Source organism: Rhodofomes roseus (assembly GCF_022264815.1).
Source record: "Rhodofomes roseus strain CIRM-BRFM 1785 chromosome Unknown C8Q71scaffold_13, whole genome shotgun sequence".
Taxonomy (NCBI): Eukaryota; Fungi; Basidiomycota; class Agaricomycetes; order Polyporales; family Fomitopsidaceae; genus Rhodofomes; species Rhodofomes roseus.
This window is the reverse complement of record NW_025952969.1, coordinates 556206-583215: the sequence shown is the minus strand read 5'-3', so window position 1 is coordinate 583215 and position 27010 is coordinate 556206. Positions and strand designations below refer to the sequence as shown.

Below are 27010 nucleotides of genomic sequence, written 5' to 3'. Positions count from 1 at the left end.
GAAGGGGGAACGTGATGTCGTTGGGAGAGCGATAACGTCAATACCAAGTCACACAACATGTCGTTATCTGTCCGATAGCAAACACTCACCGGCACCACTCAACGCACAAAGGGCGGAGGTTGCAAGAACCGAACCAATCCTCGCCCTCCTATTGACTGTGTGTTCGCCAGCGTAGGTCCGTGGTTGTCGATAACGCGTCCGATTGTTCGCTGAGTGATAGATCACTTGGATTATCAGATCGCTTGACGGCAGACGCGTACCCGCCGCATCTGCTGCGTGGCAAGGTATAGGTACCTATTAGGTGGCAGTTATTAGCGCGTCAGACATAAGCGCTGCAAGGGTGGAAGGTCAATCAACGTAGCGAACCTGCTGCGGTGTCCGGCTTGACTGTATGCAGAACGTGGTAGTCCGGAATGAAAAGTGCTTGAATAGCTAGCAAATGCCGTACAGAGAATCGCACAACCGTAAAAAAACGTCCCTTCATGCAGAGCGCACCCAAGGGCCACCTCTCAGTATGTCGTGAGCGGGTGTCCTGCGTGCTCGTAATGCACCAGAAGACAATCAGTCGCTGCGCGAGTGAGAGAGCCTGGTGCATTAGGATTGTATACTATGACCATTGGTTTAAGCCAAGCCTGGGTGAGAACAATCGACGTACGCACCGTGGTCAGATTCAGAGGTTGATTTCTCCTGTTGTTGATGCTGTGCAAAAGAGGTTCACGATACTGCGGTCGAGCCACGGAGCAAAGGAGTGTCGACAGACTGGTACCAACAACGCATGGACAGCGTCGTGCACTCCCTCTTCTGAGCGGTGCCACTTCTGCCGGGAACTGTTCACACCGTGGCACAATCACCATGTTGGCAGCTTCTCCTACAATGTTTCCCGAATACTGATATAAGAAAGGAAAATAACACAGCTTGTCAAAGGTACACCCCAACCCGTCCAAGATCACTTCACCTCCGTCACCAGCTTCCGCATATCCGCATTGCGGTAAAAATCCTTGTCCGGCCAGCGGCCCTTCGCCAGCTCGACCGCGAACGTGCCCAGCTCCTCCGTTGGGGTGTACGTGGAGGGTACCAGGCACTTGATTGCCGGGGTCATGACGTTGTCGACCCTGCCCATGGTCGCAGAACGCTGGTGCTTCCGGTCCTCTGGATACATCTTGGACGGGAAGAAGTAGCCAGGTCGGTATATGCGTGCCTTCATCCCCGGCGTGCTGTTGCAGAACTCTGTCAAGTCCTTCTCCGTGCGGCCCTGTCCAATCGCCGTAAACAAGAGTGGTCGTCGATTAATCAAACATTCGCGCACCTTGACGTTCGCCCACATCTGCCAGCTTTTCTGGCTCGGATCCGCACCCTCCCCGCTGATGTACACAATCCTGAACGGCTTGTCCACCGGCCGCCCCTCGCCCACACCAGCGTCCTTCACTGCCCGCGCGGCGTTCATGACGTTTGTATAGGTCGTCGCGGTGTACTCCTCCTCAGTCATGCCCACGGCGCTCCTCCCCAGCGCCCATATGCATGCATCGTTCTCCGCGAGCTGCTTGGCAAGTCCAGCGGGGTACGAGAGGAAGTCGGTGTGGATGATCGTGGTCGTTTTGGACGAGGCGTTGAGAGGTAGTACGGCCCAGTCGGGGACGGGTCGGCGCGTGAGGAGGGTTATGTGCGTCACTTCTGGGTCTTCCAGGGCTCTGCGATAGATGGCGAGGCCGGCTGCAGGCGATAGCAGGATATCCAGCAGTTGAGTATACCGACATCATGACCACCGCAGGAAAGGCCGGGACGCACCTACGCCCGTGACGCCTGTGAGAAGGAGCTTCATTGCTTTCAATGCGGATGTCGGGTGTTCTGAGCTGCCTACACGCACCAGATGCAGGTCTGCGGGTTTATATCGTTGGATAAGCGTACTGTATCATGATCTATCATCCACCTTCCCGAGACGTAGCTGCCGGACCACTGCGTGTCGTTACGGCGCCGACCGCAGAACAGACTTGGAACAGACGCACCCGCTGTGGTTCATCATGTATCACCCATCATCACCGCCCGCCTTCCAGCGCGAGAAACGTGTACGCAACCTCAAGGCTCTCCTGCTATGAAGCAATGCATTCTTAGGGAATCCCCAGGGCTTTCCAGTCGAGATCTGCGTGATTGCTGGAAGAGGCGAAGGCATCATGCTTGAGTGTTGGTTCCGGAAAGTAGGTCATAGTCTGAGCGTTCGCTGCAGCCTCGCTGTCCATCCATCCCCTCTGTCGTTGGTGTGTGTTTCAGATCAAGTTTTGCTCGTGTAATAAAGACGTCCAGACGAGAGCCTGGTACTGTTGAAAACTCGAAAGTGTCGAAGCAGCGTCACGGTAGCGCGGGGCGCGGTGTCGGCGACGTCCGAGGTACGAGTGGATTGCCCAGTGTGGAAACCAACTACAGATGTAAGTACTGCCTGAGTACTGCTCACAAACCTTGCATCATTCTATTCCGGCCAATAACTCTGCCCGAGAAGTTGCGCAGCCACGTATGTAAGTAGCTTCACATCCTCGGAACGACTGCAGTACAACATGGCGTCAGCCGCGCGCGAATGAACATAAGAATGTACATTGTATCATACATGAATCTCGGAAGTACCGTTGCAGGCTATATACCATGCGCGACATGCAGTGGATCGTCCAATTCACATACATACGACTGGTAACTGATTAGGACGATGCATTGCAGTACCTGAAGGTAGAATGTTCCCGGAATAGCTAAGTGTACATGCGAAGATAAGAAGAGCGAGTTGCAGGACACGATCACGCGGAAACTAATAACGATACTGGATCTATGAGAGCGACTTCGCCCCGCCGTCAACATCCGCACTCGCCGCTTGAGAAATGTAAAGACTCACCGCATCCGTGACAGGGCGCCCTCCAGACACAAATGTTACCTCCCCGGGCCCTCCTTCTCCCTCTCCACGTCCTTCTCGCTGAACCCCTCCGGCCTCGTCCCGCTCCCGACCCACACAACGCATGGCACATGACCCGTGCAAGCGCACTGCTCCACCGCACGGCTGCCCTCCTCGACACTGACAGTACGCTGAATCTCCACTTGCACGTCCAGCTCGACGTCGCTCAGATTCCCTACGAGGTCCGTCAGCGACGTACTCGACCACGCAAGCACGTCTCCGTCGCCATCCGCATCGGCGAACGCCACGTTGCTCTTCCGCTCCTGCGAGCTGGCGAGGCCGCCCGCCGAGAACGGCGAGGAGTACGACTGGGAGGAAGGGCAGTGCGAGCGCATGGCGCGCGAGACGGCGCGCGGGCTGCGCAGCGGACGCGAGACGATGTGCGTGGAGCGGTTCGCCTCCGCGGCCGCATCTCGGAGGTGAATGAGCAGCTTCTGGCTCATGATCCATGTGACGGCTTCGCCAACGGCAGCCCTGTGAACAAGTGAGTATGCAAACAATCCTCCTTTCGATGACCGCTTTACTGACCCTGATGACTGCAGAGACGTCAGTCGGCTACGTGGGAAGCCTGAGGAGAGAAAGACGGACCTGGGTCATAAGATCGCTGGTGCGATAGAGTACGAGGTTCAGGACGTTCGCGCCTAGTGCAAATGGTCAGAACCGCTAGAGTGGTGACCAGCCAGCCAAATACCTGTCAGCACTGCAAAATATCCTAGGCCATCATAGAACATCCTAAAGAGCACCATATATTAGCTCCGCACGACTGGTGGGCATTGTCAGGCGGGCACGTACAGCTTCACAAGACCGGACATCCTACGACTGACGGTCAGCGATTCCTATCTACGGCATGATGGTCGCATGCGAGTCTACTCACCTCCCGGCTACTGGTCCATATCGCATAAGGTAGAAGGACGATATACCGAGAACGACGGCGTCGTAGAACATCGCCAGGAGGTAGTACAGCCACGCGGACAGGAAGATCCCGCGCTCGCCGACAGTGCAGCTGCGTCAACTCGTCAACATGTGTGCCAGAGTTTCGCAGGAAGTACTCACTTATGTCGCTATGATGTAGTCAGCCGCGAACGCCAGGGCTTGTGAGGAAAGGGTTTATTCGCGAACGAGACGTGACTCACGGGATTTTGGACATCTAGCGGAGTCGTTGAGTGGGGAACGAAGCCATATACAGAGAAGACTCACGGTTGCGATGGAACATATCCGTAAACAATTCACCCTGCGACCATTGGTGGGCGGTGACCTTGTGGGAAGACAATGAGCACTCACTGTGGTGACCATAACGAAGAGCCCAGCAACTACGGCGCCCACGCATGGAGACCGCCTGGATATGTTGACGGTCCTGTGTCATACGATCAGCACCCCTGCGTTGATCGAACGATGCATAGCGTAGGCACCATAGGTGAAAGGATCGCGGAGGAAAAAGTTCGGGACGAAAATTCGTGGAGAAATGAACAGGATCCGAGGGTATCCATGAACGGAGCACCGCGCTAGACATCTCCTCGCCATCCTAGAGCATCTGATATCGAGGAAGAGATGCCGCTAACTGAATGCTAATACTTAATAATAGGCGTTTCGGAGGAGGGTAAGGCTGATGGGGTTTCGTCCGGACATACGAGCAATCATCGCCGACGATAGTTAATGAGAAGTCGGGGGACTCCAGAATTCACGGACGACAGCAATGTTCTTGGCTGGACATATGAACAGAGTCCTGTGATGGCAGAGCTGCGTCTAGTAAAACAGCGGGTGGTCTCATTCGTTCCCAGAGTTGTCGCCGCGAGCAATAGTAATGGTCATAAAACTGGTTACGACATACCGTATGCCCAAGATGACCTGAGATACCATAGTCTGTAGCACTAAGTGCACGAGAATTCCTGAGCATACATAGACTATTGAAAGAGGTCGACTCGCACCTTTGAATATGGGGCCAACCCAGAAGTAGTGCGAACATGTCTCCGGACTGAAGTGGGAGAAGTAGCCGACGGTGTTCACAGCGAGTACCACAATGCTGATGTAGCTGCAAACAGTTACAGAGTGTGAGTTACGCCGCGCTAGGATGAAGCGTGTGACGCACCGGATGAGGATGAACAGTATGCAGCCCGTACTCAACCTCCACGACCTCTGGCTCTTGTAGAACCTCCATTCCGCGGGCAGAGTCAAGACATAGCTACCGACGTCTTTCAGTGATCATGTGAGGGAGTACATTGTTATAGGACACACTCATAGGCGGCAATCGACACGGATGCGATGCGAATGTAGGACGCGACGCGGCTATCGAGCCACTTGTAGCTGCCGGTGAAGAGATACGGGTTCTCGGATGTCGCATTAGCTGGAGGAGTGAGGACCATAGATGGTGGACGACATGGATGTCGGGGTAAGAGAGAGAGCGCGTGGAGATTAGTATGTATTCCAGTCCACGGGCGGCGGGCCAGCCTAGGGCCAGCCGAACGCTGGCGCGCGGCTCGCCTTCGACGCGAATCGCACTTGTTCTCACTCTATCACGATTCGAAGTTTCAGGGCTCCCAAAGAGCCTCCAGAGAGGTCATGCTGTTGATGCCGTGCATTGGCAGTATACGCGACTTATCACCGTGTGCCTGGCGTGGCCCGCGTTCGTGGTCTGTCTTCTATCGCTCGCAGGTGAGGCGTGCCCCGCAAACCCCGGCCCACGTTGGCGTTCGGAGAAAGGCATGCTGCAGACGGTGCTTGGCGTGGTTGCGCGTCGCGCACGCACGGCACCAGCTTTTGGGCCGTCAAACATTGGTATGAGAGCCTTCCCAATTCGGATGTCTCACCATGATACAGACCCCACGTGACTTGGATGATGCAAGAGGGAACCCGGATATCGACATTGTTCGACCACACCTTCGAGCTGTTCGACGATTCAGCGAGGGCGAATGGAATTCGCATCCACAGGTTCATGTGAAACACAACAGCGACCCTCTCGATGACTTGACATGAAGCGGGATAACCTCCGATTCGGGAGCAATCTCAGGTTGCTCCTGCGTTAGCTGCTCCGCGGTCATCATTAGCCAATACAACCTGGTGAGCTTCTGTGCCGCAGTCTCGCCCACAGCTCATTTGCTTGACGGACAAGATATTCTGAGTCGCGCCGGCCTGACCGAGGTAGCAAATGTACGATTATTCATGTAGCTGTGAGACACAAGGCCCCGACACTGGCATCTGACCGACAGCACTCACAAGGAATTCTGGATCTCCCACTGCTGCAGAGCTGAACTCAGGTCCACAAGTCGAGTCGTCCACGCCGGACGGACTCCCTTCAGACCTCACCCAACTACAGGTCTGCTTATAAGTGTTTCATGCGCGCGACAAGGAGCGTTTCAGATTTTCATTTTGCTGAGGTTGTCCCCAAGTTGTCCCGCATATGATGCTTTGTGCTTAGGATATGGCTCTGCTGCTGGGGATCGCGTCGTAGCAGATACTCGCCGGCGGTGCGCCCACTAACCCGCATCCGGTGCCTCTTTCCAAACCTAGCGAAGTCACGTGCGCTCCCCTTTAGGTTTGCTGACAATTTCCGCATTAGGAAGCCACTTCGGGATGTGGGTGCCTGTGGGTCCACGCCTACTATCGAGGGCGCACGTTTTGATTGGTCGACTTCGGCTTGTCGATAGCAACGGATTGGTTTCCCAACCTTCCGCTTCTTCGCGCGCCAGCTGTATATAAAGCCAGCCATGATCACTGCAAAGTCCCCATCATCGCCCCGCCTCTCAGAGTCCCTTGCAGCCTCACGACCCTTATCGTCGCCTACGCCCTGCCTATTACAATGTCTGCTCAGGCTTCGACCTCTACTACCTTCGTCATTCCCTCTGTCTTCACCTGGAGCAGGTCCCAGGAGTGTGACCTCGAGGCACAGACCATCTCCGGCACGCACGAGCACTTCGATGTGCGACTTCCCACTCCTCCTGCAGCGCGCCTTCACACGCCTCGTACTCGCCCCTCTGACGTTGAGGAGGGCACCAACGCGATCGACGACTTCTTTGGCGCGTCGTCGTCGCGCTCGCCCCGCGGCACTCAGGACAGCCGCCACGACGCGGTGTCCTTGCCTGTGCACCACGACTCGGACTCGGACGCGCCGCCGCCGTACTCCTACTCCGCGCAGCCTCCTGCATACACGCGCTACGCGGAGCACCCTACGCTTGCCATGTATCTCTTCAAGTTTGGCTTCCGTGAGTATTCCCGCATGTGCTCTCACTCTCGCGCCCCCTTACTGACTCTTCGTTCGCCAGTCTTCCCGCTGTTCTGGATCGCCGGCGCCCTCATCCTTGTCTCCCCTCTGCGCGCACCGGAAGACTGGGAGCTCTCCAAGACGGAGGCGGAGCGCCAGGAGCTCATCGAGAGCATGCGGGGCACGGAGGTCAAATGGGCGAAGCGATGCCTCGTCGCCTTCTCAGTCCTTGCGCTCGTCGTTCTTATCGTCGTGCTCGCCGCCGTGTTCCTGACGAGGACATGAGGCCCTTCAAGACCATCCACCCCGCGACGTCGACGCCATCAGCGCGATGCACTTACACCCTCCGGCTCTAGCAGCCGTGACCACCTCGACGAGTCCTAGCGACACGCAACACCCACGCCTACGCTGCCTGGCACTGTGGCCCACCCGCTCCTTCGCCCCGCGCTGGCGCACCTCACATCGCAGCTCTCTCTCACCGCCCTTACGACCGCCATCACCTTCACGCAACACGACGTCTACCCCCGAGTTCTACCACCCTATATGATCGTTGAACGATGGTTCAAATGATCTGCGCGAGACTGGCTCGCTCGCGCCCTACTCTTGTATCGTTATTCGTATGTCTGGATTTTGTACGACTGTATCGCTATGGGATAACGACGGGTTTGGTTACTGAACACGCACGTTGACTGAAAGAGTGAGAGCTGGTGACAAGAATGGTGAGCTGAGCTGTGTTTGCTGAAGTGCTGTCTTCGTTGTTGCGTGGGCATTCGGTGAACTTGAATGGTCACGGTGGCCGTTAATCGCCGTGACAGCCTCAGGTGGACCGTGACGCGTGACGCGTGACCTGTTCATGCCCACGGCGCCCGCACTCAAAGTCTGTCTCTACCATCCTCCTCTGCGAAGGTTCTATAGCTCGAAGTGCCAACGTTTGACCTATATACGTTACTCTTCTCACTGAGTCAGAGCCGAAGTCAAGCGACTTTGTGGGAGTCGTAGAGGTTGTCTACACTTTGGTCACAAACGTCGTGGTTGAGAACCTCGCAGCCAGCCGCGATCGACTCCCGCTTCTGAGGCCCTGATGAGGAGCTGGTGGTACATAAGTATATCGATCAATGCTGACATGTGTTGCAGGGCTAGCATCCAATCGCACTCAATAAAGTCGACTAGTTCACATAGTATGTGGATTGTGGGCAATCATCCTCCCATCGCAGAGCTAACTTGCTATGCACTGACATTATCACAGAGAGAGCTTGAATCCGGTGAGTGTACAGTACTGAGAAATGCATTCCTAATAGTGAAATACGCGATCGAGCTGGTGCCAGCCTACTCGCCAACTGGATCATCATACAGATTCCGACCCGTGATGCCTGTATGATCACCTGTCCACTGGACAGCCGCAACGGCCGCGTTACACGTCCTCGCATTCCCTGTAAAGTGACCTCATAAGCAATTGAAGTTCATGTGTGAGATTGCACGGGGTACGCACTAATGGCCTCCTCTTCCCTACTCACTGCTAGACATACGGGTCAGGCATATGGGAGAACTTGACTAAACCGCGATCGTGCCACGGCCCCAGCAGTTGCTGAACATCAGTTCTGATGTTCTCTGCGTCGCGTGGATTTCCCTTGCAACGTGTCCCTTCATGGTAGAAAACCGGATGGGCGACATGGACAGCAGTTAACGCGCCAAAGTACGGCTGGACCATGACGTTGTGTAGACGGCGCAACTGAGTCCTTGACACGAACCTCTCCTGGGGAGGACTGAGCTCCTTTGTATTCGGCAAGGCAGGCTGCTCGTTGCGGATGATGGCGCCGAGTCTGATCGTGATGCACTGGAGCTTATAGCTTCGGACTGTGGAGAGGAGCATGCGCAGATGGGTTGCTACCGCGGACCAGCCGTCCTCCAACTGATCTCGGTTGATATTCACCGTGAACGTCCAGTACCTCAAGGCACGGTTGTGGACAAGATTCGGAACAATGACAGAACCAACTGTACAACACTCTAGGTTAGTCGGTGGTTATTGCTGTAGATGGAGATTCATCTGACCAGATAACCCCGGCCATTGTTCTTCAAACGACGACAGAGATGTACCAGTTGTTTCGAGTAGTCGATCGAGCTGTGCGTTGAACGCGCCGTGTTTCATGTGACCAATGGCGCCCATGGGACCGCGGACGGCCCATTCCAGATCGCGCAAGGAAGTACATATGGCGGAGGACACAAGCCAATCGACTATTGATACAGAAGCCAATAGGCTTCCCGAACTAAGGCTCAGTTTGAAATCGAGTCGTCGAAGCGAGGTGGTGGATGCGATCCGGGAACGGGTGTGTGCTGGACGACTGGATCCCCAGCGAACGGGAGTGGCCCCAGAGACCAGGGTAACGCGGTCCAAGCCAAGCTCTGCTACGTGCGGACACGCAAAGATGATCCGCTCCAACTGCGTGATGTTGCTTAGCTCGACAGCAGACAAGCGCAGCGATACGATGTGCTTGAACTGCAAGAGACCGAGATAGAAGCTTGGGTGCATAACTGGACGGAGCGCCCCCTCTATGCTGAGCACTCGCAAAGCGGGCAGTGCGTCGGCAAAGACGAGGGGCAGAGCGTCCAGGAAGGGTATATTATCCCCTTTGCGCTCGATGAAGTGTGTCACGATTAGGCCGTCCGTTGTCGCGAGCCTTTGCTTCACGCGGGGCGACGTGCGTACTTGCTGGACCAACAGATCATAGCATCTGCGGGACTGGAGTCGGATGGTGGAGTACAGGTTGTGCCTGGCACGGGGATACCATGCACGACAAACTTGCGCCGTAGGAACCAACGCGGCTTGCACCATGCAGTCGATAATACTCTCGATGATCTCCAGAGGAATGCGGTCGGACAGGTCTAGTGGCAAGGATCCGTGAAGAGACCGTGGCACCCTCCAAGGGCCGATATAATCATCGTCGGTCGAGTCAGTATTGAGTCCTTCATCGGAGTCCGACCCGAGGCTGTTGTCCGCATTCTTCAGGTCAACCTGATCCGCGCCAACTCCTTCATCTACGTGCGATGTTGATTCGGTGTACATGTCTGAAGTCGGAGGATGTGCCACTGCCGTCGAGTGCATCTGCTGCGCCAGTATGGAGTCACGTCAGTAACAATCTCGTCGCGGTAGGTGCCGTCGAGGGACGAACCTCAGGTAGCAGGAGGAGTCGCTAGTACCAGTATCACCTATGACCAATGGGACTGCTGTGAGACACCAAGGCTATGAAGGTGAAGCAAAACACACCCACTGCTACGCGATAGACGTATACCAAAGAGCGACACAGTTACTGCGAGGCGGTGGTCAGACTCGAAAGCCTACTAGGTTGTAGCCGCGCACTTCATGCGCGAAATGATTAGGCCCAGGGCGAGATCGGTCTGCAGGTGGCCAAGGAATCCCACTGGGAACAAAGTGGTACCGTAAGCAGGCGCGTTCTGCGGTTCAAGTTGTCTGTGGTGCTCTATGAAGTGTGATACTGTAGTCACTGGCATTGGCAGTAACTCAGAGAGACGATTGTACCTACCACTGTCAGGCGTGAACATAGACCATCAAACGTGCGGGCGCGTGTCATCGGAACCGCAAATGGCGGGAGACAACGTACTGAAGTTGGCCGAGGGCTCCCAGTGCTCAGCGTTTCAGGTGCGAGTGGTTTGAAGATGAGGGCCACCGGACGGCTCCGGAGACGGTACCGTAGTAGTACGGGCTGATCAAGAAAGCTTGTTGTAACAAGACGAGACTACGTCTTGTACAGAAAGGGTTCAGTCCTCACGAGGCTGTATCGGAAAGGGGATCGACGCGTGATCAGGCCGTCGAGTCGGGCGAGAGAAGTTGGGCCTAGTCTGGCCTAGTGAGGCTGTGGCGGCGCCCAGTGATACTATATCGGGAAGACCCTGGGAAGATCTATCATATCTGGGTCCCGCCGATTGATCGAGGCTTTGTCGTTGCCGGCGGAAGCAAAGTAAACGCTTCCTGCGACGGTAGCCCCAGGGTAGCCCAACGGTACTTACCCTGCGGTGTCTTGTGCATGTCGAAGGGCGGTGCATCGGAGAGTGGAGTGCAGGAGTGCATGTCAAGGGCACGCGTGTCAAAAGAGCACATGCGCCAGAGTGTCAAAGGAGGCTAGCATCAGTCAGTTCGCAGCACGGAATCGGATGAACTTCATCACTGTCGTGGCAATATAGATGATACACAGAATACAGCTACAGATTTTCATGCTCTACTTTTGCTTCCCCAATGGTGCCTTTGCATAAGCACTGGAGCTTTAGGCTAGCAGAGGAGTATGAGTGCGTCTTCTTTAGGTTGACAATATATGCGCTGCAACTCACCGGGCTTTCAGCGAACTACACATGACAACTAGACGCCACTGCGCCCAACAGCTCGCCTTACGCCGCCAGCCAGTCGTGGTAGGTGCTTTTCGGGAGACTGGTTGCTCGGCGACGGCAGGAATCCCGCGTCGATGAGCCACGCAAGGTACTTGCCCATAAGCTCATCGTCCACGGTGCTGCTCGTGTTCTCCATGTGCGGCGCAAGGAGAGCGCGCATGTTCGCATCGTTCAGCTCTGGCGCCTTGGTGCTCGTCGGAAGGTCGTCCAGGACGAAGTGCAGCAACGGGAAGAGCGCGTTATCCTGCACTTCCATGACGTGCTTCTCGAGTTGTCGCCGCCAGATGAGGTACTCGCAGCGCTGCGTTGCGAAGCCGTATCTCGCCAAGGAGGACAGGAAGTCGTTGAAGGCAGGACGGGGGTAGGCGGCGACGTGCAACACGCTTTGTGCATCGCGAGGAGCCGAGAGAGGCGAGAGAGCTGCTAGTGTAGTACAGCGTGCTACGTGATCCACTGGCACCATGTTCACGGTGTTGTTGATGTCAGGGACGAGGCCGAGCTGGATGCAGCCCTTGACCATTCGCCAAATGAAGTCATCGGTGTTGGTGACTAAATGAGCTGTCTGTCAGTATTGCGGCAGAGAAGCGCTCGAGCCGACTGACCTGCGGAATCTGAGTCACCAACGACATAGCCTGGACGGACGATGTGTCCCTTCAAGCCTCTCCTGCCCGCCTCGAAGAGAAGCTTCTCAGAAACCCACTTAGACTGTCCGTATCCGGTCTTCAGCGACGTCCTGGCGCCCTCGAGGTCGTCACTCTCCGGCACACCTCCCAGGCTATCCTCGCCCCTGGAGAATGTGTCAGACAGCCGGACGTAGTACTCCGTATCGATCGCAGACGTCGACGACACGAATACGAAGAGCTTCGGCTTGCCAACCGCGGCGAGGTCCATCGCCGTTAGCGTACCAAGCACATTCGCAGGCCGGAGTCGCTCATAAGGATACACCCAGTGCACCAGCGCACCGTTATGCACGATGGCGTCGGCCTCGCCAGCGATGCCCTTCCACGCCGCGACTCCCAGCCCGAAGAGCTCCTGGTCAAGGTCACCTTTAACGACCTCTAGCCTCGCCTGCTTAACCCATTCTTCGTCCCATACGCCACGTCCACTGGCAGCGTCCCGCAGACGTTCAAGGGCCTTATCAGCGTCGGGCGCTCGGACGAGGGCAATGACCTTCTTGACACGTTCAGGCCGCGACAGCAGTTCGCGCAGAATGAACGCGCCCAGGAAGCCAGTGGCACCGGTCAGGAACACGGTCAGAGGGCGATTCGAATAATCTTCCGATACGCTTGAGTACGACGGGCGGAGCTTCGCTAACAGGCTTTCGTAGTCTTCGCTGTAGCTGACCGCCTTTTTGGGCTGCACCGAGCGCTTCAGAGCCGCCTTGAGCGCTGACTGTTCAGTTGTCGAAGCCTTCTGGCCCCCATCAGCGTGCGCGAAGCCAAGTTCCACATTGCGCAGTTCGTCCACTGCAGCAGCAAGCTCGCTGATCGTCGGCTTGTCGAAGATGAGGCCCAGAGGTGCATCGATAAGGAATGCCTTGCGGATCTCGAAGACAAGCCTCGTCGCAAGGATTGAATGACCACCGACGTCAAAGAAGCTCTCGTCGAGAGGAATAGGTGAAGGTGGACTCGGGAGAACACGCGCCCAAATGGCACGAATGGCCTCTTCGGTCGGCGAAGCTGCGGGGCCTGCCTGAGCGGTGGTAGGCGCGGCCTGTGCTGTGTCAGGGAAGGGAAGTGCGGGTTTATCGATCTTTCCATTGGGGTTCAGCGGCATGCGCTTCAGAGGTACGAACACTGTTCCATGGTTGAGCACAAAATCTATGAACCGTCACGTTGACTTACGAGTAGGGACGCTGTAACTCGGGAGCTTCTTCTTGAGATACTCCCGGATGTCCTTGATGAGCCTCCTGTACTTGCGCATGCCAGTGACAACGCCCTTCTCTTCTTCGCCCTCCGGCACGTCGCTCGCAAACTCGTCGAGCCCAGGCCCGCTAACAGGCACGAAGTAGCTCACGAGCACCTTCTCCTCGTCCTTGTCTCTCCGCACGAGCGTAACGTTCTCCCGGATGAGCGGGTGCTGGCTGAGATACAGGTCGATCTCGCCCAGTTCGATACGGAAACCACGGATCTTGACCTGGTCATCGGCGCGGCCGGTGCACTCGACGATACCATTTGGTAGGTACCGCCCCAGGTCGCCGGAGCGGTACATCCTGTCGCGAATCCCCTTCCAGAACTGTGCTTCGGGGCCAGGTTGCACCGAGGGCGGCTCAAGAATAGTATCCTTGCGCGGAGGGGCGTCGGCTGCGAACCAGTTCGTCACGAACTTCTGAGCAGTTGCCTCTGTGTCGGAATACCCTTCCGCAAGACCTCCGGAGCGGACGTAGATCTCACCCACCTCGCCGACTGCACACGGTACGTTCTTGTCATTGCGATTCACGACGAGCAACTGGACGTCGACCATGCCTTCTCCAGCGGGCATGACGTCCTTTTGGGTAGCAAGGAATGTAGGGTCTTCGGACACGCTCGGGAGCAAGAAGTAGGATACCGCGCGCTGCGTTTCCGTCGTGCCGTACATGTTCACGATGCGGACGTTCGCCGCGAGCGACTGCAACCGCAGGCAGTCACGCTTCGTAAGAATATCACCGACGAAGAACGCGTTCCTCAAAGAAGAAATATGTCGCGTCGCTTGCGCGGACAGAAGCTGACCCATAGCGGGTGTGAGGTGCGTGACCGTCACCTCGTTTTCTGCCATCCACTCCGCGAGTCGTCCAGGTGTCCCGATGTCGTCAGCGGTAGGGACATACAGCCTTGCGCCGAAGAACAGTGGCGTGAACACTGATACTACCGTTAACAAACGAGAACAAATAAATATCAGAAGCACGTACTGTCACGCTGGATAGGATCGTGGGCAATGCCACTGAGCATTGTGAACTTGGAGTCTTCCCCAAGGCCGAAACGCTCGCCCATCCAAGGGAAGAAGTGCGTTAGACTGAAGTGCCTCCCGCGCACGCCCTTGGGAATGCCCGTACTGCCACTGGTGAAGGATAGCGTACCGACGCTATCGGGCCCCAGAACGACGTCCGGGTCCTTGTCGCCTAGCGACAACTGCGGGTGCAAGACGTCCTTGCCGTCAGCGCCCTGTCCACCAACAATCTGGCCATCTGCGAGCAGCTCCAGGGCAGGAACTTCCACGCGAATTTGGAGTTCAGACGAGATGAAGTCGCGGACACTTGGGCTGATCCGGCCGGCGCCCTTGAGCACCACCAATGCTCGAGGCTGTGCTACCTTGAGATAGATGGTTTGTCTGGACGGTGGGTATGCGGGGTCTGCAGCGCATCAGCCAATCCGTCCGCCAGTAAGTTTCATGAGCGAAGACTCGAGATGAAAGATAGGCACCTATCACAGAGAACGTTGCGCCCGCCTTGAGGACGGCCATGACCGCGACGACGAGCTCGACACTGCGGTACGCATACACCATGACCACCTCCTCTCGCTGAACGCCCCCCTGCAGCAAATGGTGGGCGAGAATGTTGGACGCGTGATGGATGGCCTTGTAGGTGAATGTGCGCTTCTCCTGGGGGTGGTCGAAGCCGGCGGGAGGAAGACATTGAACGACGCATGGACGGTCAGGCCATCGGCGAGCATTGCGCGAGAAGACGTCTGTAATGGCACCCTTCCAATCACACCAGTTAAGGTCGGCTGTTGGGTCTGGTAGGATAGCGCGTTGGGCAGGGGTGAGCAGAGGGGCGGACCCTACGGGCGCGACGGGGTTTGCGGCGACCTTCCGTAGGAGGACCGAGAGCTGGTCGACAATGCACGTCATGCGTGAAGGCGTGAAGAGAAGCGAGTTGTATAGCAGACGAAGACCGATGTGGGGTGCGACAGAGCTCCGGCTGGTCTCATGTTGGCGGGTCACGAAGACGGTGAGGTCGGAGGTAAGGCTGGTGCTGCGTAGGAAGTGTTCTTGTGGTGTGTCAGTCTCGTCGAAGAAACGCACCCGGAAGAGGGGTCGGGCGCTCTCTGCAGTATCATGCTTGTCCTTTCCCAGCGCATGTACGATGGTTTCGTACGGCAGAGCGTCTGCCTCTGCCTCCTGCTCGACTTGCTGCACCTTGCGCACGACCGCCCAGAATGGGTCATCCGGATTTACTGCTATCCGGAGAACGAGAGGATCCCGTGCAGATGCGGACGAAGAGCCAATAACAAGATCTGTATCGCCGGTGTAGCGGTGTAGGAGCACAGCGAAAGCGGCGAGGAGGATGTGGAAAGGTGAGGGCGCTCTCACCTCCGGTGCTTCCTCTTCTTCCGCGTCCTCGTTCTCGTTATATAGAGCAAGCTTCAAGAGTCCCTTGCATGTTGGTTCCGAGAGGTCAGCAGCAAAAGCGGCTTCGACCAGTCGATTCCCTGCGAGCCGAGGATAGTCTGTGGGGAGCGAGATCGATGGCAGATTTTGTAGGCGAGCGAGTGTCCTCGCCATCCGCGCGTCCATCATGGTACGCTATCTCTGAAAGCTTGACGTTTCTGTTTGGGAGCAAGCCGACGGCGAGAACGACAACAACGACGACGGGGGAGGAGAAGAAGTTCTGACTCGGTGCGAAGGTGCTTAAATCGCGATCACGTGCCTAATAACTGAAGAGTCATTGAAGACGCGTCGTGTCCTTCCGGCCGTGTCACAGTGATTGTTTGCGAGGTTCCACACATTGTCCGAAAATATATGTACTAGATCATAAACGGCGGCAGTTGATCCGTCCCCAGGCCGATGGAACGCAACTTATACGGAATATGACCTTGAGGTTCGGGTTGCGCTTGTGTACCAGCACGAGGGCACTGTCACCCACGGCGGCCCAGTCGATGAACGTCCAAGACATCGTCAGCCAGGTGGTGCTGAAGACCTGGAAACACAGGGTAAGCATGCGTAGGTTGGCACCTGTGAGCCCGAAATAAAGTGCGCGATTGAAGCACAAAAAGGAGTATGAGAGGGATGATCTGTCAGGACACGACAGAATAGCACTTTAGACCCGATAAATATGTATTGGACTATCAATGTCATCAACCCGTGGGCTGAACCTAAACGAGTCGGCACTGCTGCGGGACCCACGCTCCCAATGTAGTGAGACTTTGATCTCACCGACAAGGACGAACGAGTCAAAATACCGTTACATTAGAGATGACCGGATGATCTACCCACTATGACCATACGCGCATACAGTGCGAAATGTTACGTTTACGCGTCTTCCATCAGGTCCTTCCGAACAGGTCTTTCTCAGGTCATCGTCCCTTCGTAGGCTTGACAGTAACTTGCCTAGCTCTTCCGTGGGCGTATATATGGACGGTATGAGATTCTTCAACAGCGGCGTCATGACGATGTCGATTGCGCGGAACCAGGCTGGACGCTGGTTCTTCCGGTCCTCAGGGTACTCCTTCGGCGGGGAGAAGTATGTTGAGCGGACTACACGTGCTTTCATGCCTGGTGTAGTGATGCAGAGTTAGGTGAGGTCTTCCTCGGCGCGGCCCTATAACAAAAGAAATTATTCACTTAGGATAGACCGAGAAAGAAAGCGCGGAAGAACATACCTTGACTCTTGCCCACATCTACGAACTCGTCCCGGTGGGATTCGCATGCTCCGCGCTGATGAGACGAACTTGCACGGTTCGCCTTCGCCCCTATTCTCCCCCACGCCGGCATCGTTTAGTGCAGTCGCCACATTCAGCAGGTACCCGTACGTCATCTCCGTGTAGTCCGTCTCATTCATGCCCGCAACACTCCTCCCCAGCGCCCATACACACTCATTGTTTTGCGCGAGTTGCTTGGCGAGGTCGGGAGGGTAAGGCAAGAAGTCGTTGTGGATGATGGTGGTGGTGTTGGTGGAGGTGTTAGGCGAGAGGATCGCCCATGAGGGGATCGGTCGACGGGGGAGAACCGTTACATGGGTAATGGCGGGGTCGACTACAGCTGCACGGTAAGTCGCGAGACCAGCTACACGGCACCCACTGCCACCCAGTGCTTAGACGTTTGCGATATGCAGTTGAAAAGAGAATACGTACCGACACCTGTGACCCCGGTCAAGAGAAGCGTCATATATGTAGGCCAACGCATGGGGAAGAAGATACGACTCGGCAGATGCTGCAGATCAGGCCTGCCAGTGTACAAACCTTTATATTATCTAGATATCGTCCGTGCCGCTAGGTTGCGTATCCAGGGCGGATCGTGGGGCCTGCCTCTCATACGCATCAGCCCCCGGCAGTCCCACCAGAGGCCCGCTGCCATACAATACTTCGCGGGGCATTGGTTGGCGTTGTGAGTCGCATTTCCAGTACAGCTTCATGTATGAATGAAACTGACAGTTCGTGAAGTCCGTTGAGAAAGAAAGCCGTTGTGTGTAGCCACCGCCACTGTCAGTGGACGGACCAGGGAGGCTGCCACTGGGCTGCTGCCATGCAGCGCTGCCGCGGTGACACTGACACTGTGACAGACGCGTAACAGGACGGTGACTCACGATGTGACAGGCGCGTTTAGGTCACGTGCGGGTAGGGGTAAAGCGCGCCCTCGCCCAGCAAATTTCTACTGCAGACTTCTCCTTCTGCACGGCGACGACGAGCAAAAAATGACCAAGTACATCATCGTATCTGGCGGTGTGGTGAGCGGCATCGGGAAGGGCGTGATTGGTACGCTCCAGCGCGTCGCCTGTGTCAGGTCATGTTCAAGCACTCGTTGTAGCCTCCTCGACAGGCCTGCTCCTCAAGACGACCGGCCTGAAGGTCACCGCGATCAAGATTGACCCATACATGAACATAGATGCAGGCACCATGCGGCCCCAGGAGCATGGTGAGGTCGCCTCTGCCTGAGAACGTGTGATGTCCTTCTGAGAGACGCGTTAGGCGAGGTCTACGTCCTGAACGATGGCGGCGAGGTCGACCTTGACCTCGGCAACTACGAGCGGTATCTGAATGTGACGCTGTCGCGCGACAACAACATCACTACCGGCAAAATATACCGCGAGGTCATTGAGAAGGAGGTCCGTCGTCTACCCCGCGTCTATGTCGCGATTATTGAGTGCATGACATCAGCGGCGGGGAGACTACCTCGGAAAGACCGTCCAGATCGTCCCCCATATCACGAATGCCATCCAAGATTGGATAGAGCGCGTTTCGAAGATCCCCGTGGATGACACCGGTGAAGAGCCGGATGTCTGCATTGTGGAGGTACGACCGTTATGCTCGCTACAATGCACTGATTGAAGATGCAATTGTCTAGCTCGGGGGAACGGTCGGCGACATTGAGTCCGCGCCCTTCGTAGAAGCGATGCGACAGTTCCAGTTCCGGGTCGGTTATGAGAATTTTGCTCTCATCCACGTCTCCCTGGTCCCAGATATGCATGGCGAGCAGAAGACAAAACCGACACAAACCACGGTGCACGCACTCCGAGGCTTGGGTCTTCTGCCTGACTTGGTAGCGCATATTTCATCATGCTACTGTTTGATGCTGATGAGGGCGGATGCTTTAGATTGCCTGCCGCCTCATCGTACAAAAACCCCTTGAACCTGCTACGAAAGCCAAGATCTCAATGTTCTGTCACGTCGCACCAGAACAGGTCATCGGCGTCCACGATGTTTCTTCCGTCTACCACGTCCCGCTACTCCTCCAATCACAAGGCATTGTGGACTACCTCCGCAAGCGTTTGAACCTGGGTGCACTCGCGCTCACGCAGGAGATGAAGGATAGGGGCACGGATTTGGAGCGCCGATGGAGAGAGCTCACAAAACGGTGCGTACCCACTGTAATATCTGAGCGATGACCACTGGACGTCCTACAGCCAAGAACGAGTTATTGACGACGTCACGATCGTTCTGGTCGGCAAGTACACTGATATGCACGACTCGTACATGTCGGTGACAAAATCGCTCGAGCACTCTGCCTTCAGGTGCAACCGCCGTCTCATCCTTAAGGTTCAGAAGACGCGTTCGCTTGAAACGTTAGCTGACTTCTTGACAGTGGGTTGACTCGTCCGATCTCGAACCCGAGACGCAGGTTACAAACCCTGCGAGGTACCACGACGCATGGCGGGCCGTCGTCTCTGCAGGGTGAGTGTCTCGCCGGATGCTGCTCCCACAAGGCACTGACACTCTGACAGGGGCATCCTCGTCCCAGGTGGGTTTGGCCTGCGTGGCACGGAGGGCATGATGCTCGCCATCAAGTGGGCGCGCGAGCAGAAAATCCCTTTCCTTGGTATCTGCTTTGGCTTCCAGCTGGCCGTTGTTGAGTGGGCGCGGAACGTCTGTGGCCTTGAAGGTTAGACCTCACCGACCGCGCGGTCCTGACATCTTCATCCCTGGCATCTTCATTATTCTGACTGTGCGCAGGTGCGACTTCCGGCGAGTTCGAACCCGAGGCCAAGCACTCGATCATCATCTTCATGCCTGAGATCTCGCGGACACATATGGGCGGCACGATGCGTCTTGGGCTCAGGCCAACGGTGTTCCAGGACGGCAGCGAGGCGTGGTCGAAAGTTCGTAAGCTATACGCCGGCGCAGGCAAGCTTTGGGAACGCCACCGCCACCGCTACGAGGTCAATCCTGCATATATCGAGAAGCTCACGGAGAGCGGGATGTCGTTCATTGGTCGGGACGAAAAGGGCGAGCGGATGCAGGTCCTCGAGCTCAAGGGTGAGCGTTGTGTTCCATCTGCCGTACTTGCGCTGACAACGGCCTTCGAGTAGATCACCCGTACTTCGTCGGCTTCCAGGCACACCCGGAGTTCTGCACGCGTCCCCTGAACCCCTCGCCGCCCTTCCTCGGCTTTGTCGCCGCTTCGTCCGGACAGAGCGTCCTGGATGAGCAGATGGAGTACCAGTTCAAGAACTTCCGCCCGCCGCACCCCGAAGGCTCGATGGTCAGCGAGGACGAGCTCCGCAGAAATGACTCGCCTCCCCCTGGTGTGGAGAAGGTTCTGCGGCAGGAGTCATGATGTTGGTCTGAGTGGGTTGTCTGAATCGTGTAGATCGTGTGGTACTCCTACAATATGTCGAATGTTAGAACGCATGATACTCATCGCAATGTCAAATACTACACGCATGTATAGGTTCGCTAGCCATATATCTAATGCCAATTCCACCAGTCCACTACACACCGGCTACGCGCTCATTACATATTGCGAGATACATCGTTCTCCAACGTCCTCTTCCCACCGTCCATCTTGCTCCCATCAGCCGTCTTGCGCGCGAACCTCCAAGCTATGACAGGCAATATCTGACAAGACAGCCGCAATGATATGATGTGGTTAGTCTGGCTTTAGAAGATAGCCAGCGGCCGACGGCCACTCTCTCTCCGACACCTCTTTCAGCTATGGTCGCCACGGTCTGGCTCGTCGTCGGTTGCCTACTTCTGCTCGTCCTCTACATTCGTCTCAACGACGCAAAGCTAGGCCGCGTCGCCCCAGAGGCGGCCGCGTTCTCCCCAAAGCGGTGGGCGCCGGAGGATGTCCGACGCACGGTGGACGAGCTGGCTGCCTCCCCTACATCTCTGCTGAGCGCGAAGCTCCCGCCCAAGACCGGAAGACGATATATCATCACAGGCGGGGTGAGTGATAGGTTACTGCGTTTCTTGGCCTCACGATCTTACGCAGATGCGTGATAGGCAGGCTTTCTGGGAGGATGGATGGTCCTACATCTACTGGCACGCGGGGAGGACCCCCGACGCATACGCGTCCTCGACATCCGCCGGCCCATTCGTAAGGACCTGCTAGAGGGCGCTGCGACAGAGGTCGAGTTCATCCAAGTCGATGTGTCCGACGCGAAGGCGGTGCAAGCTGCGTTCGACAAACCATGGCCGCTCGCCGTTCCCGGTGAGCCAGAGCCAGAGATCACCGTGTTTCATACCGCAGCCACCATCCGTTTCTTCGAGCGGCACCCCGACCTGCTTCACCTCTCCGAGAAGGTCAACCTGCGCGGGACGCAGAACGTGCTGGACGCGACACGACGCGCCGGTGCCTCCACCTTCGTGTACACCTCGTCTGGCTCCATCTCCGTGCACAGTAACCGGTTCTTCCTCTGGCCGTGGGAGAAGGAGCCGAAGTACTTCACGCAGCTGGTCAACGACGACGATGCGATCATCCCCAAGCGGCACGAGGACTTCTTCTCCAACTACGCCGTCTCGAAATGCAACGCGGAGCGTGTCGTCCGTGCAGCGGATAAGTCGCCCTCGGGCAAGAGCGTGCTGCGCACCGGCTGCATACGCCCGGGGAACGGGATCTACGGCCCCGGCGGCGACTTGCTGGTCGGAGTGTATCTAGTGAAGAAGACGAATCCCACATGGATCCCGAACATCCTCCAGTCCTTCATCTACGTCGAGAACTGCTCCCTCGCGCACCTCTGCTACGAGGCGCGACTCATAGAGATCCAGAATGGTGGGAAGAGCCCAGACGTCGGCGGCCAGGCATTCTGCGTCGCGGATGCCGGGCCGCCTGCGACGTACGGCGACGTATACGATGCCTTAACGCAGTTGTCCAATGGTGTGTGCGTGTTCCCGAAGCTGTCGTGCACGACTATGCTTGGCATTGCGCAGCTGGTTGAGGGATACGACCTCTTGCGCCATTTCCTCGCGCAGTCGCCACTCGCGGTGCTCACGAAGCTCATGCCGCGGCTCGGCGGCGATATCACCTTCCTGCAGCCCTCAATGTTCGCCTTAACCGTTATCCACCTCATATTCGATGACTCGCGGGCACGCTCATCGCCGGAGAAAGGTGGACTAGGCTACAACGGGGGCATCACGACGCTGGAGGGTGTCTGCAAGGTCGTGTTGGAGCACCAGAGGGGGGATGGCGAAGGATGGGAGCGTGTGATCGCGGGCCATAAGGAAGAAGGGCACGGCTTCGGCCTCGCAAGGGCTGAGAAGGGTGTAGAGGAGGTCATCGAGAAGGTGGCAAATGTGGTTGGAGTAGACCCACAGAGGGTGTTGACGTAGGCTCGACCAGAAGCAATACAGATAGATCCTTGCTGGGCTCATATCGACATCATGTACTACTTACTGGCTCATGTATCCATCTTGTAGGATATATACCGGGACTTCCCGTTGTGTGCAGCACCCAATTATACATTCATACCAGACACAAGGGAATTACGACAATATCGTAAGAACCAGCAGAAATGGCTAGATCAAAGCGCAAGATACCATGAACCAAACCTATACAGTACCTCGCACGTCGCTCATCAGGCAGGAGGCGGTGGCGGCGGTGCGCCGTCACCTGGAGGCTGGCTGCCCGGAGCCGGTGGGCTACCCGCAGGCCCGGCGTACCCTTGCTGCGCGTAGTACTGTGCATATTGCTGCTGCTGCCATGAAATAAACTCGGGCGAGTTGACGTCGTATCCATACGCGGCCCTGCGCGCGTTCGTCAGTCCTTCGTCGGACGGCGGAGTCGCTAGACGTACCAGTATGCTTTGTATGCGTCCATATCACCGGCACTCGGAGCCGCCGCTGCAGCAGCTGCGGAGCTGTCCTGGCCCATAGATGCAGGTGCGCTTCCTTCAGGTGGCGCACCGGGGGGAGGAGGCGGTTGCTCGCCCGGGGGCGGGGGCGGAGGCGCGGCACCTGGTTGCGGAGGGGCATATCCCTAGAGCGTTACCACGTTAGCAATCCACACAGGAAGGATACATGCCCGGATACAAGTGGAGATCAGATCAGTAAAACGAGGGTCGTCGCGCCTGGAAGATCGCACACAGGCAGAGAGGGGGGCGAATGAGCAGAGTATACATACTCCATAGCTGTAGGCGGCGTACTGCAGTTGGGCTTGGTGGAGCTCCATTTGCTGTTGCTGCACGACGGTCTTGACCTTAGCGTGCTCCTGACGGACGACTTCTAACAAGTCTTCGGTAAGGACCTTTGCCCGCTGTACCTGCCCTTCATCAGGGCCACTGCGCGGAATGAGCAAGCCGAAGAAGTGTGTTGAGATGGACAAGACGCACGTTACGTGAATATACATCGGCTCGTCGTGCTCATGTCCGGTTTCCTGATCGACGAATCCGGAGCCAATGCCCTTGATTTGCACGCGAGTATTCGTTTCCTGTTGAATGTACTTCACGAACATACCCTGTGATAGGAAGGGCTATCACGACATACTCGCGAGGCATCTCGGAGTGATACTCACCTGAGGCCCGACTACCTTTGCCCTGACGTTGAAGTTCCGAATACTATCGATACCGACGGGAATCTTCTCTTCCGGCCATTTGCGCTACAGGGACGTGAACAACCGTCCGTTGAATTGCGTTAGCTGCGTATGCACTCACACGTTCCCTCATACGATCCTTCTTGTCTTCTACTAGCGAGCCCATGTCCATGGCGATGAGTTCATTGACTTTGTCGATAGCGTTCTGCAGCATCTCCGGTGACGTCGCAGAGATATGGAGGTACAGTGGAGGGTCCTTCTCTGTAGCCTTGGTACGGTCAGGGTACCATACACCCTTCGTGCTGACCGAAGCACCCGTGTCCTCATGGATCTGACAACAAGACGTCGTGAGAGGGCCAACGGCAGCTTCTCCCAGGCTGTACCCACCTGTGTCTGCGTCGAGCCTTTCGTCAACAGATATCTGTTGCGCTGGTCGTTGATATCGATGTCGCGAATGTAATCTCCATCGTGCGGATCCTTTCCGCCTGGCAATCCACTGCCACCCGACCCAGCAAACTGCGCGGCGATTTTCGCAGCGATGGCGGCCGCTGCAGCTGCAGCCTCAGACGCAGTCTTGCCATCTTCCTGTTTGATGGCCTTCGTCGGGGTATTGTCCTCTTCCGGAGCAGCCTGATCCCACTTGCGTTTCGAGGACATGATCGAAGTCAAAGGTGAGTGTCGTGGTCGACGAGTGTGCCACAGTGTGGCGAGGGATGGGTCTCACGGTAAGTATACTTACAGGTTTCAATACAGATTACTTATGGTTCCGTAAATAAGTAATTCATTACCCTACATATTTGACAGGGTAACATCGCCGAGCGGCATCATCTCCCTGGCACAGGCCGCCAACAACCGTGGCTCACGGCTTTCTTTTTCAACGGACTTCCTGGGATGTCATTTCATTCATAGCATGAAGCTTTACTGGAAATGCGACTCACGATGTGGCCAACCAATGCCTCGCGAAGTATCTTATGGCAGCGGGCCTCTGGTGGGTCCGACCGCCCGGGGCTGACGCGTATGTGAGGCAGTCCCTGCCACGACCCGGCCGGGATACGCAACCTAGCGGCACGGACGACATCTAGATGATATAAAGGTTTGTACACCAGCAAGCATGATCTGCAGCATCTGCCGAGTCGTATCGTCTTCCCCACACATTAGTCCATATGAAGCTTCTCTTGACCGGTGTCACAGGTGTCGGTACGTTTCTCTTCTCAACTGCATAGCGCAAATGTCTAAGCACTGGGATCCGTGTAGCTGGTCTTGCGGCCTACCGTGCAGCTGTAGTTGACCCCGCCATTACCCATATAACGGTTCTCTCCCGTCGACCGATCCCCTCATGGGCGGTCCTCCCGCCCAACGCCTCCACCAAGACCACCACCATCATCCACAATGACTTCTTGTCTTACCCTACCGACCTCGCCAAGCAACTCGCACAGAACGATGCGTGTGTATGGGCGCTGGGGAGGAGTGTTGCGGGCATGAATGAGACGGACTACACAGAGATGACCTACGGGTACCTGCTGAACGCGGCGACTGCACTGAAGGATGCCGGCGTGGGGGAGAATAGGGGCGAAGGCGAACCGTTCAGATTTGTCTTCATCAGCGGGGAGCATTCAGATCCCACCGAGACGAGTTTACAGATGTGGGCGAGGGTCAAGGTGCGTTTTCCGCGCGTCCTTTTCTCGGCCTCTTCTAAGTGACTATCTTTTTCTGTAGGGCCGCGCCGAGAAAGACCTCACCAAACTCTGCAGTACTACGCCAGGTATGGAAGCGCGCATGTTCCGCCCAGCATACTTCTTCCCACCGAACGAGTACCCAGAGGACCGGAAGAACCAACGTCCGGCCTGGCACCGCGCAGTCGACATCGTCATGACTCCGCTGGCGAAGAACCTCATACCGTCCATATATACCCCTACAGAAGAGCTAGGCAAATTTGTTGTCGAGCTTGCAGAGGGACGATGGCCTGAGAAAAACCTGTTCCGTAATGCGGAGATGAGGGAGCTAATGAAGGCCACACTGTAAAATGACGTTTCGATTGTATTCATGGTCGTAGCGAATGGGGAAACCCCTATAGCGTGCTTCGCCTCGTGTATCCTTCTCGATGACTCTGAGAAGTGCATTGGGAGCGTGGGTCTCGTGATGCCGACTCGTGGTCCAATTTGGCTTACCCACGGCCGCCCACTGTTGTCACCTTCCGTATTGGGCAACCTTTGGGATGTGGGCGTTTGTGGGTCCACGCCTGCTATCGAGGGCGCACGTTTTGATTGGTCAACTTTGCCTTGTCGATAGCAACGGATTGGTTTCCCAACCTTCGCTTCTTCGCGCGCCATCTGTATATAAAGCCCACCATGATCACTGCAAGGTCCCCATCATCGCTCCAGCCTTCGAAGCCCCGGGCCTCCGCATCCTCAGTACTCTCGTCGTACAACATATTCACACGCTGCCTACAATGTCTTCCCAGGCCTCGACCTCTACCACTTCTATCATCCCCTCCGTCTTCACATGGAGCAGCGCCCAGGAGCGCGACCTCGAAGCACAGACGATCTCCGGCACGCACGAGCACTTCAACGTACAGCTCCCCACTCCTCCTGCAGCGCGCCTTCACGCCCCTCGTACCCGCCCCTCTAACGCAGAGGAGGGCACAAACGCAGTTGATGACTTCTTCGGCGCGTCGTCCTCTCGCCGTTCGCCCCGCGGCACTCAGGACAGCCGCCACGACACGATGTCCTTGCCCGTGCACCACGACGACTCGGGCTCGGACGCGCCGCCGCCGTACTCTTACTCTTCGGAGCCTCCCGCATACACGCGCTACGTGGAGCACCCTACGCTTGCCATGTATCTCTTCAAGTTTGGCTTCCGTGAGTGCTCCTGCATGCTTTCTCGCTCTCACCACCCTTTACTTACTCTCCGCTCACTAGTCTTCCCGCTGTTCTGGATCGCCGGCGCCCTCGTTCTCATCTCTCCTCTTCGCGCCCCACAGGATTGGGAGCTCTCCAAGACAGACGCGGAGCGCCAGGAGCTCATCGAGAGCATGCGACGCACGGAGATTAAGTGGGCAAGGCGCTGCCTCATCGCAATCTTCGCTCTCGCCCTTGTCGTGCTCGCCGTCGTGCTCGCCGCCGTTTTTCTTATGAGGACGTGAGGACGCACGGGCCCTTTCGGCGATAATCGAGGTTCGCGAGCGCAGCGCGCCGCTCCCGACCTCTGAGTCCAGTCCCGACTTCTGCCACGACGATGTTGACGAGACCCGCGGATTCCTGGTGGAAGGCCCGCTGTTCGACGACGACAAGCCCCTTCCCTTGCCTTTCCGCATCAAGCCCGCCGCTCTG

At 56.6% G+C, this 27010-nt stretch overlaps 11 protein-coding genes across 11 annotated transcripts; 5 read left to right on the top strand and 6 right to left on the bottom strand.

The window, feature by feature from the left end:
* Nucleotides 1–946: 946 nt before the first annotated feature.
* Nucleotides 947–1711, bottom strand: C8Q71DRAFT_710050 (uncharacterized protein; the record flags this gene model as incomplete). The annotated part of the gene is made up of 2 exons (XM_047920718.1): nucleotides 947–1252; nucleotides 1307–1711. Coding segments are annotated over 2 exons (711 nt in total), but the record flags the coding sequence as incomplete, so codon positions are not given.
* Nucleotides 1712–2450: 739 nt separating this feature from the next.
* C8Q71DRAFT_765086 (uncharacterized protein) lies at nucleotides 2451–5374 on the bottom strand. Its single transcript, XM_047924107.1, has 15 exons — nucleotides 5162–5374; nucleotides 5016–5108; nucleotides 4855–4958; nucleotides 4758–4797; nucleotides 4211–4283; nucleotides 4127–4160; nucleotides 4063–4076; nucleotides 3983–3990; nucleotides 3804–3932; nucleotides 3722–3742; nucleotides 3621–3661; nucleotides 3518–3570; nucleotides 3458–3465; nucleotides 2873–3403; nucleotides 2451–2818 (listed from the first exon to the last, which is right to left on the bottom strand). The coding sequence occupies exons 1-14, from the start codon at nucleotides 5287–5289 to the stop codon at nucleotides 2908–2910; spliced, it is 1242 nt and encodes a 413-aa protein (XP_047777735.1). The 5' UTR covers nucleotides 5290–5374; the 3' UTR covers nucleotides 2451–2818; nucleotides 2873–2907.
* Nucleotides 5375–6722: 1348 nt separating this feature from the next.
* C8Q71DRAFT_858945 (uncharacterized protein) lies at nucleotides 6723–7409 on the top strand (the record flags this gene model as incomplete). Its single annotated transcript, XM_047927576.1, has 2 exons — nucleotides 6723–7125; nucleotides 7186–7409. 2 exons carry the CDS (start codon nucleotides 6723–6725, stop codon nucleotides 7407–7409), a joined length of 627 nt encoding a protein of 208 aa, XP_047777734.1.
* Nucleotides 7410–8640: 1231 nt separating this feature from the next.
* C8Q71DRAFT_858944 (uncharacterized protein) lies at nucleotides 8641–10185 on the bottom strand (the record flags this gene model as incomplete). Its single annotated transcript, XM_047927575.1, has 2 exons — nucleotides 8641–9116; nucleotides 9174–10185. The coding sequence occupies 2 exons, from the start codon at nucleotides 10183–10185 to the stop codon at nucleotides 8641–8643; spliced, it is 1488 nt and encodes a 495-aa protein (XP_047777733.1).
* Nucleotides 10186–11243: 1058 nt separating this feature from the next.
* C8Q71DRAFT_837132 (alpha-aminoadipate reductase Lys1p) lies at nucleotides 11244–16089 on the bottom strand. Its single transcript, XM_047926461.1, has 6 exons — nucleotides 14921–16089; nucleotides 14410–14850; nucleotides 13367–14359; nucleotides 12125–13318; nucleotides 11466–12071; nucleotides 11244–11406 (listed from the first exon to the last, which is right to left on the bottom strand). The coding sequence occupies exons 1-5, from the start codon at nucleotides 16014–16016 to the stop codon at nucleotides 11494–11496; spliced, it is 4302 nt and encodes a 1433-aa protein (XP_047777732.1). The 5' UTR covers nucleotides 16017–16089; the 3' UTR covers nucleotides 11244–11406; nucleotides 11466–11493.
* Nucleotides 16090–16704: 615 nt separating this feature from the next.
* On the bottom strand, nucleotides 16705–17603 carry C8Q71DRAFT_710022 (uncharacterized protein; the record flags this gene model as incomplete). The annotated part of the gene is made up of 3 exons (XM_047920716.1): nucleotides 16705–16991; nucleotides 17061–17501; nucleotides 17570–17603. The coding sequence occupies 3 exons, from the start codon at nucleotides 17601–17603 to the stop codon at nucleotides 16705–16707; spliced, it is 762 nt and encodes a 253-aa protein (XP_047777731.1).
* Nucleotides 17604–18096: 493 nt separating this feature from the next.
* C8Q71DRAFT_765057 (CTP synthase) lies at nucleotides 18097–20649 on the top strand. The gene is made up of 11 exons (XM_047924106.1): nucleotides 18097–18190; nucleotides 18243–18350; nucleotides 18404–18540; nucleotides 18593–18727; nucleotides 18780–18974; nucleotides 19030–19289; nucleotides 19339–19471; nucleotides 19518–19606; nucleotides 19657–19814; nucleotides 19886–20188; nucleotides 20242–20649. The coding sequence occupies exons 1-11, from the start codon at nucleotides 18130–18132 to the stop codon at nucleotides 20487–20489; spliced, it is 1827 nt and encodes a 608-aa protein (XP_047777730.1). The 5' UTR covers nucleotides 18097–18129; the 3' UTR covers nucleotides 20490–20649.
* Nucleotides 20650–22673, top strand: C8Q71DRAFT_823101 (NAD(P)-binding protein; the record flags this gene model as incomplete). The annotated part of the gene is made up of 3 exons (XM_047926233.1): nucleotides 20650–21100; nucleotides 21158–22447; nucleotides 22626–22673. Exons 1-3 carry the CDS (start codon nucleotides 20867–20869, stop codon nucleotides 22671–22673), a joined length of 1572 nt encoding a protein of 523 aa, XP_047777729.1. The 5' UTR covers nucleotides 20650–20866.
* Nucleotides 22595–24393, bottom strand: C8Q71DRAFT_765052 (uncharacterized protein). Its single transcript, XM_047924105.1, has 7 exons — nucleotides 24069–24393; nucleotides 23803–24012; nucleotides 23664–23747; nucleotides 23482–23606; nucleotides 23274–23430; nucleotides 22948–23129; nucleotides 22595–22897 (listed from the first exon to the last, which is right to left on the bottom strand). Exons 1-7 carry the CDS (start codon nucleotides 24336–24338, stop codon nucleotides 22729–22731), a joined length of 1197 nt encoding a protein of 398 aa, XP_047777728.1. The 5' UTR covers nucleotides 24339–24393; the 3' UTR covers nucleotides 22595–22728.
* A 322-nt stretch (nucleotides 24394–24715) lies between these two features.
* On the top strand, nucleotides 24716–26009 carry C8Q71DRAFT_765049 (uncharacterized protein). The gene is made up of 3 exons (XM_047924104.1): nucleotides 24716–24878; nucleotides 24936–25339; nucleotides 25398–26009. Exons 1-3 carry the CDS (start codon nucleotides 24845–24847, stop codon nucleotides 25701–25703), a joined length of 744 nt encoding a protein of 247 aa, XP_047777727.1. The 5' UTR covers nucleotides 24716–24844; the 3' UTR covers nucleotides 25704–26009.
* A 121-nt stretch (nucleotides 26010–26130) lies between these two features.
* Nucleotides 26131–26823, top strand: C8Q71DRAFT_724628 (uncharacterized protein; the record flags this gene model as incomplete). The annotated part of the gene is made up of 2 exons (XM_047921643.1): nucleotides 26131–26539; nucleotides 26600–26823. 2 exons carry the CDS (start codon nucleotides 26131–26133, stop codon nucleotides 26821–26823), a joined length of 633 nt encoding a protein of 210 aa, XP_047777726.1.
* Nucleotides 26824–27010: the final 187 nt, after the last annotated feature.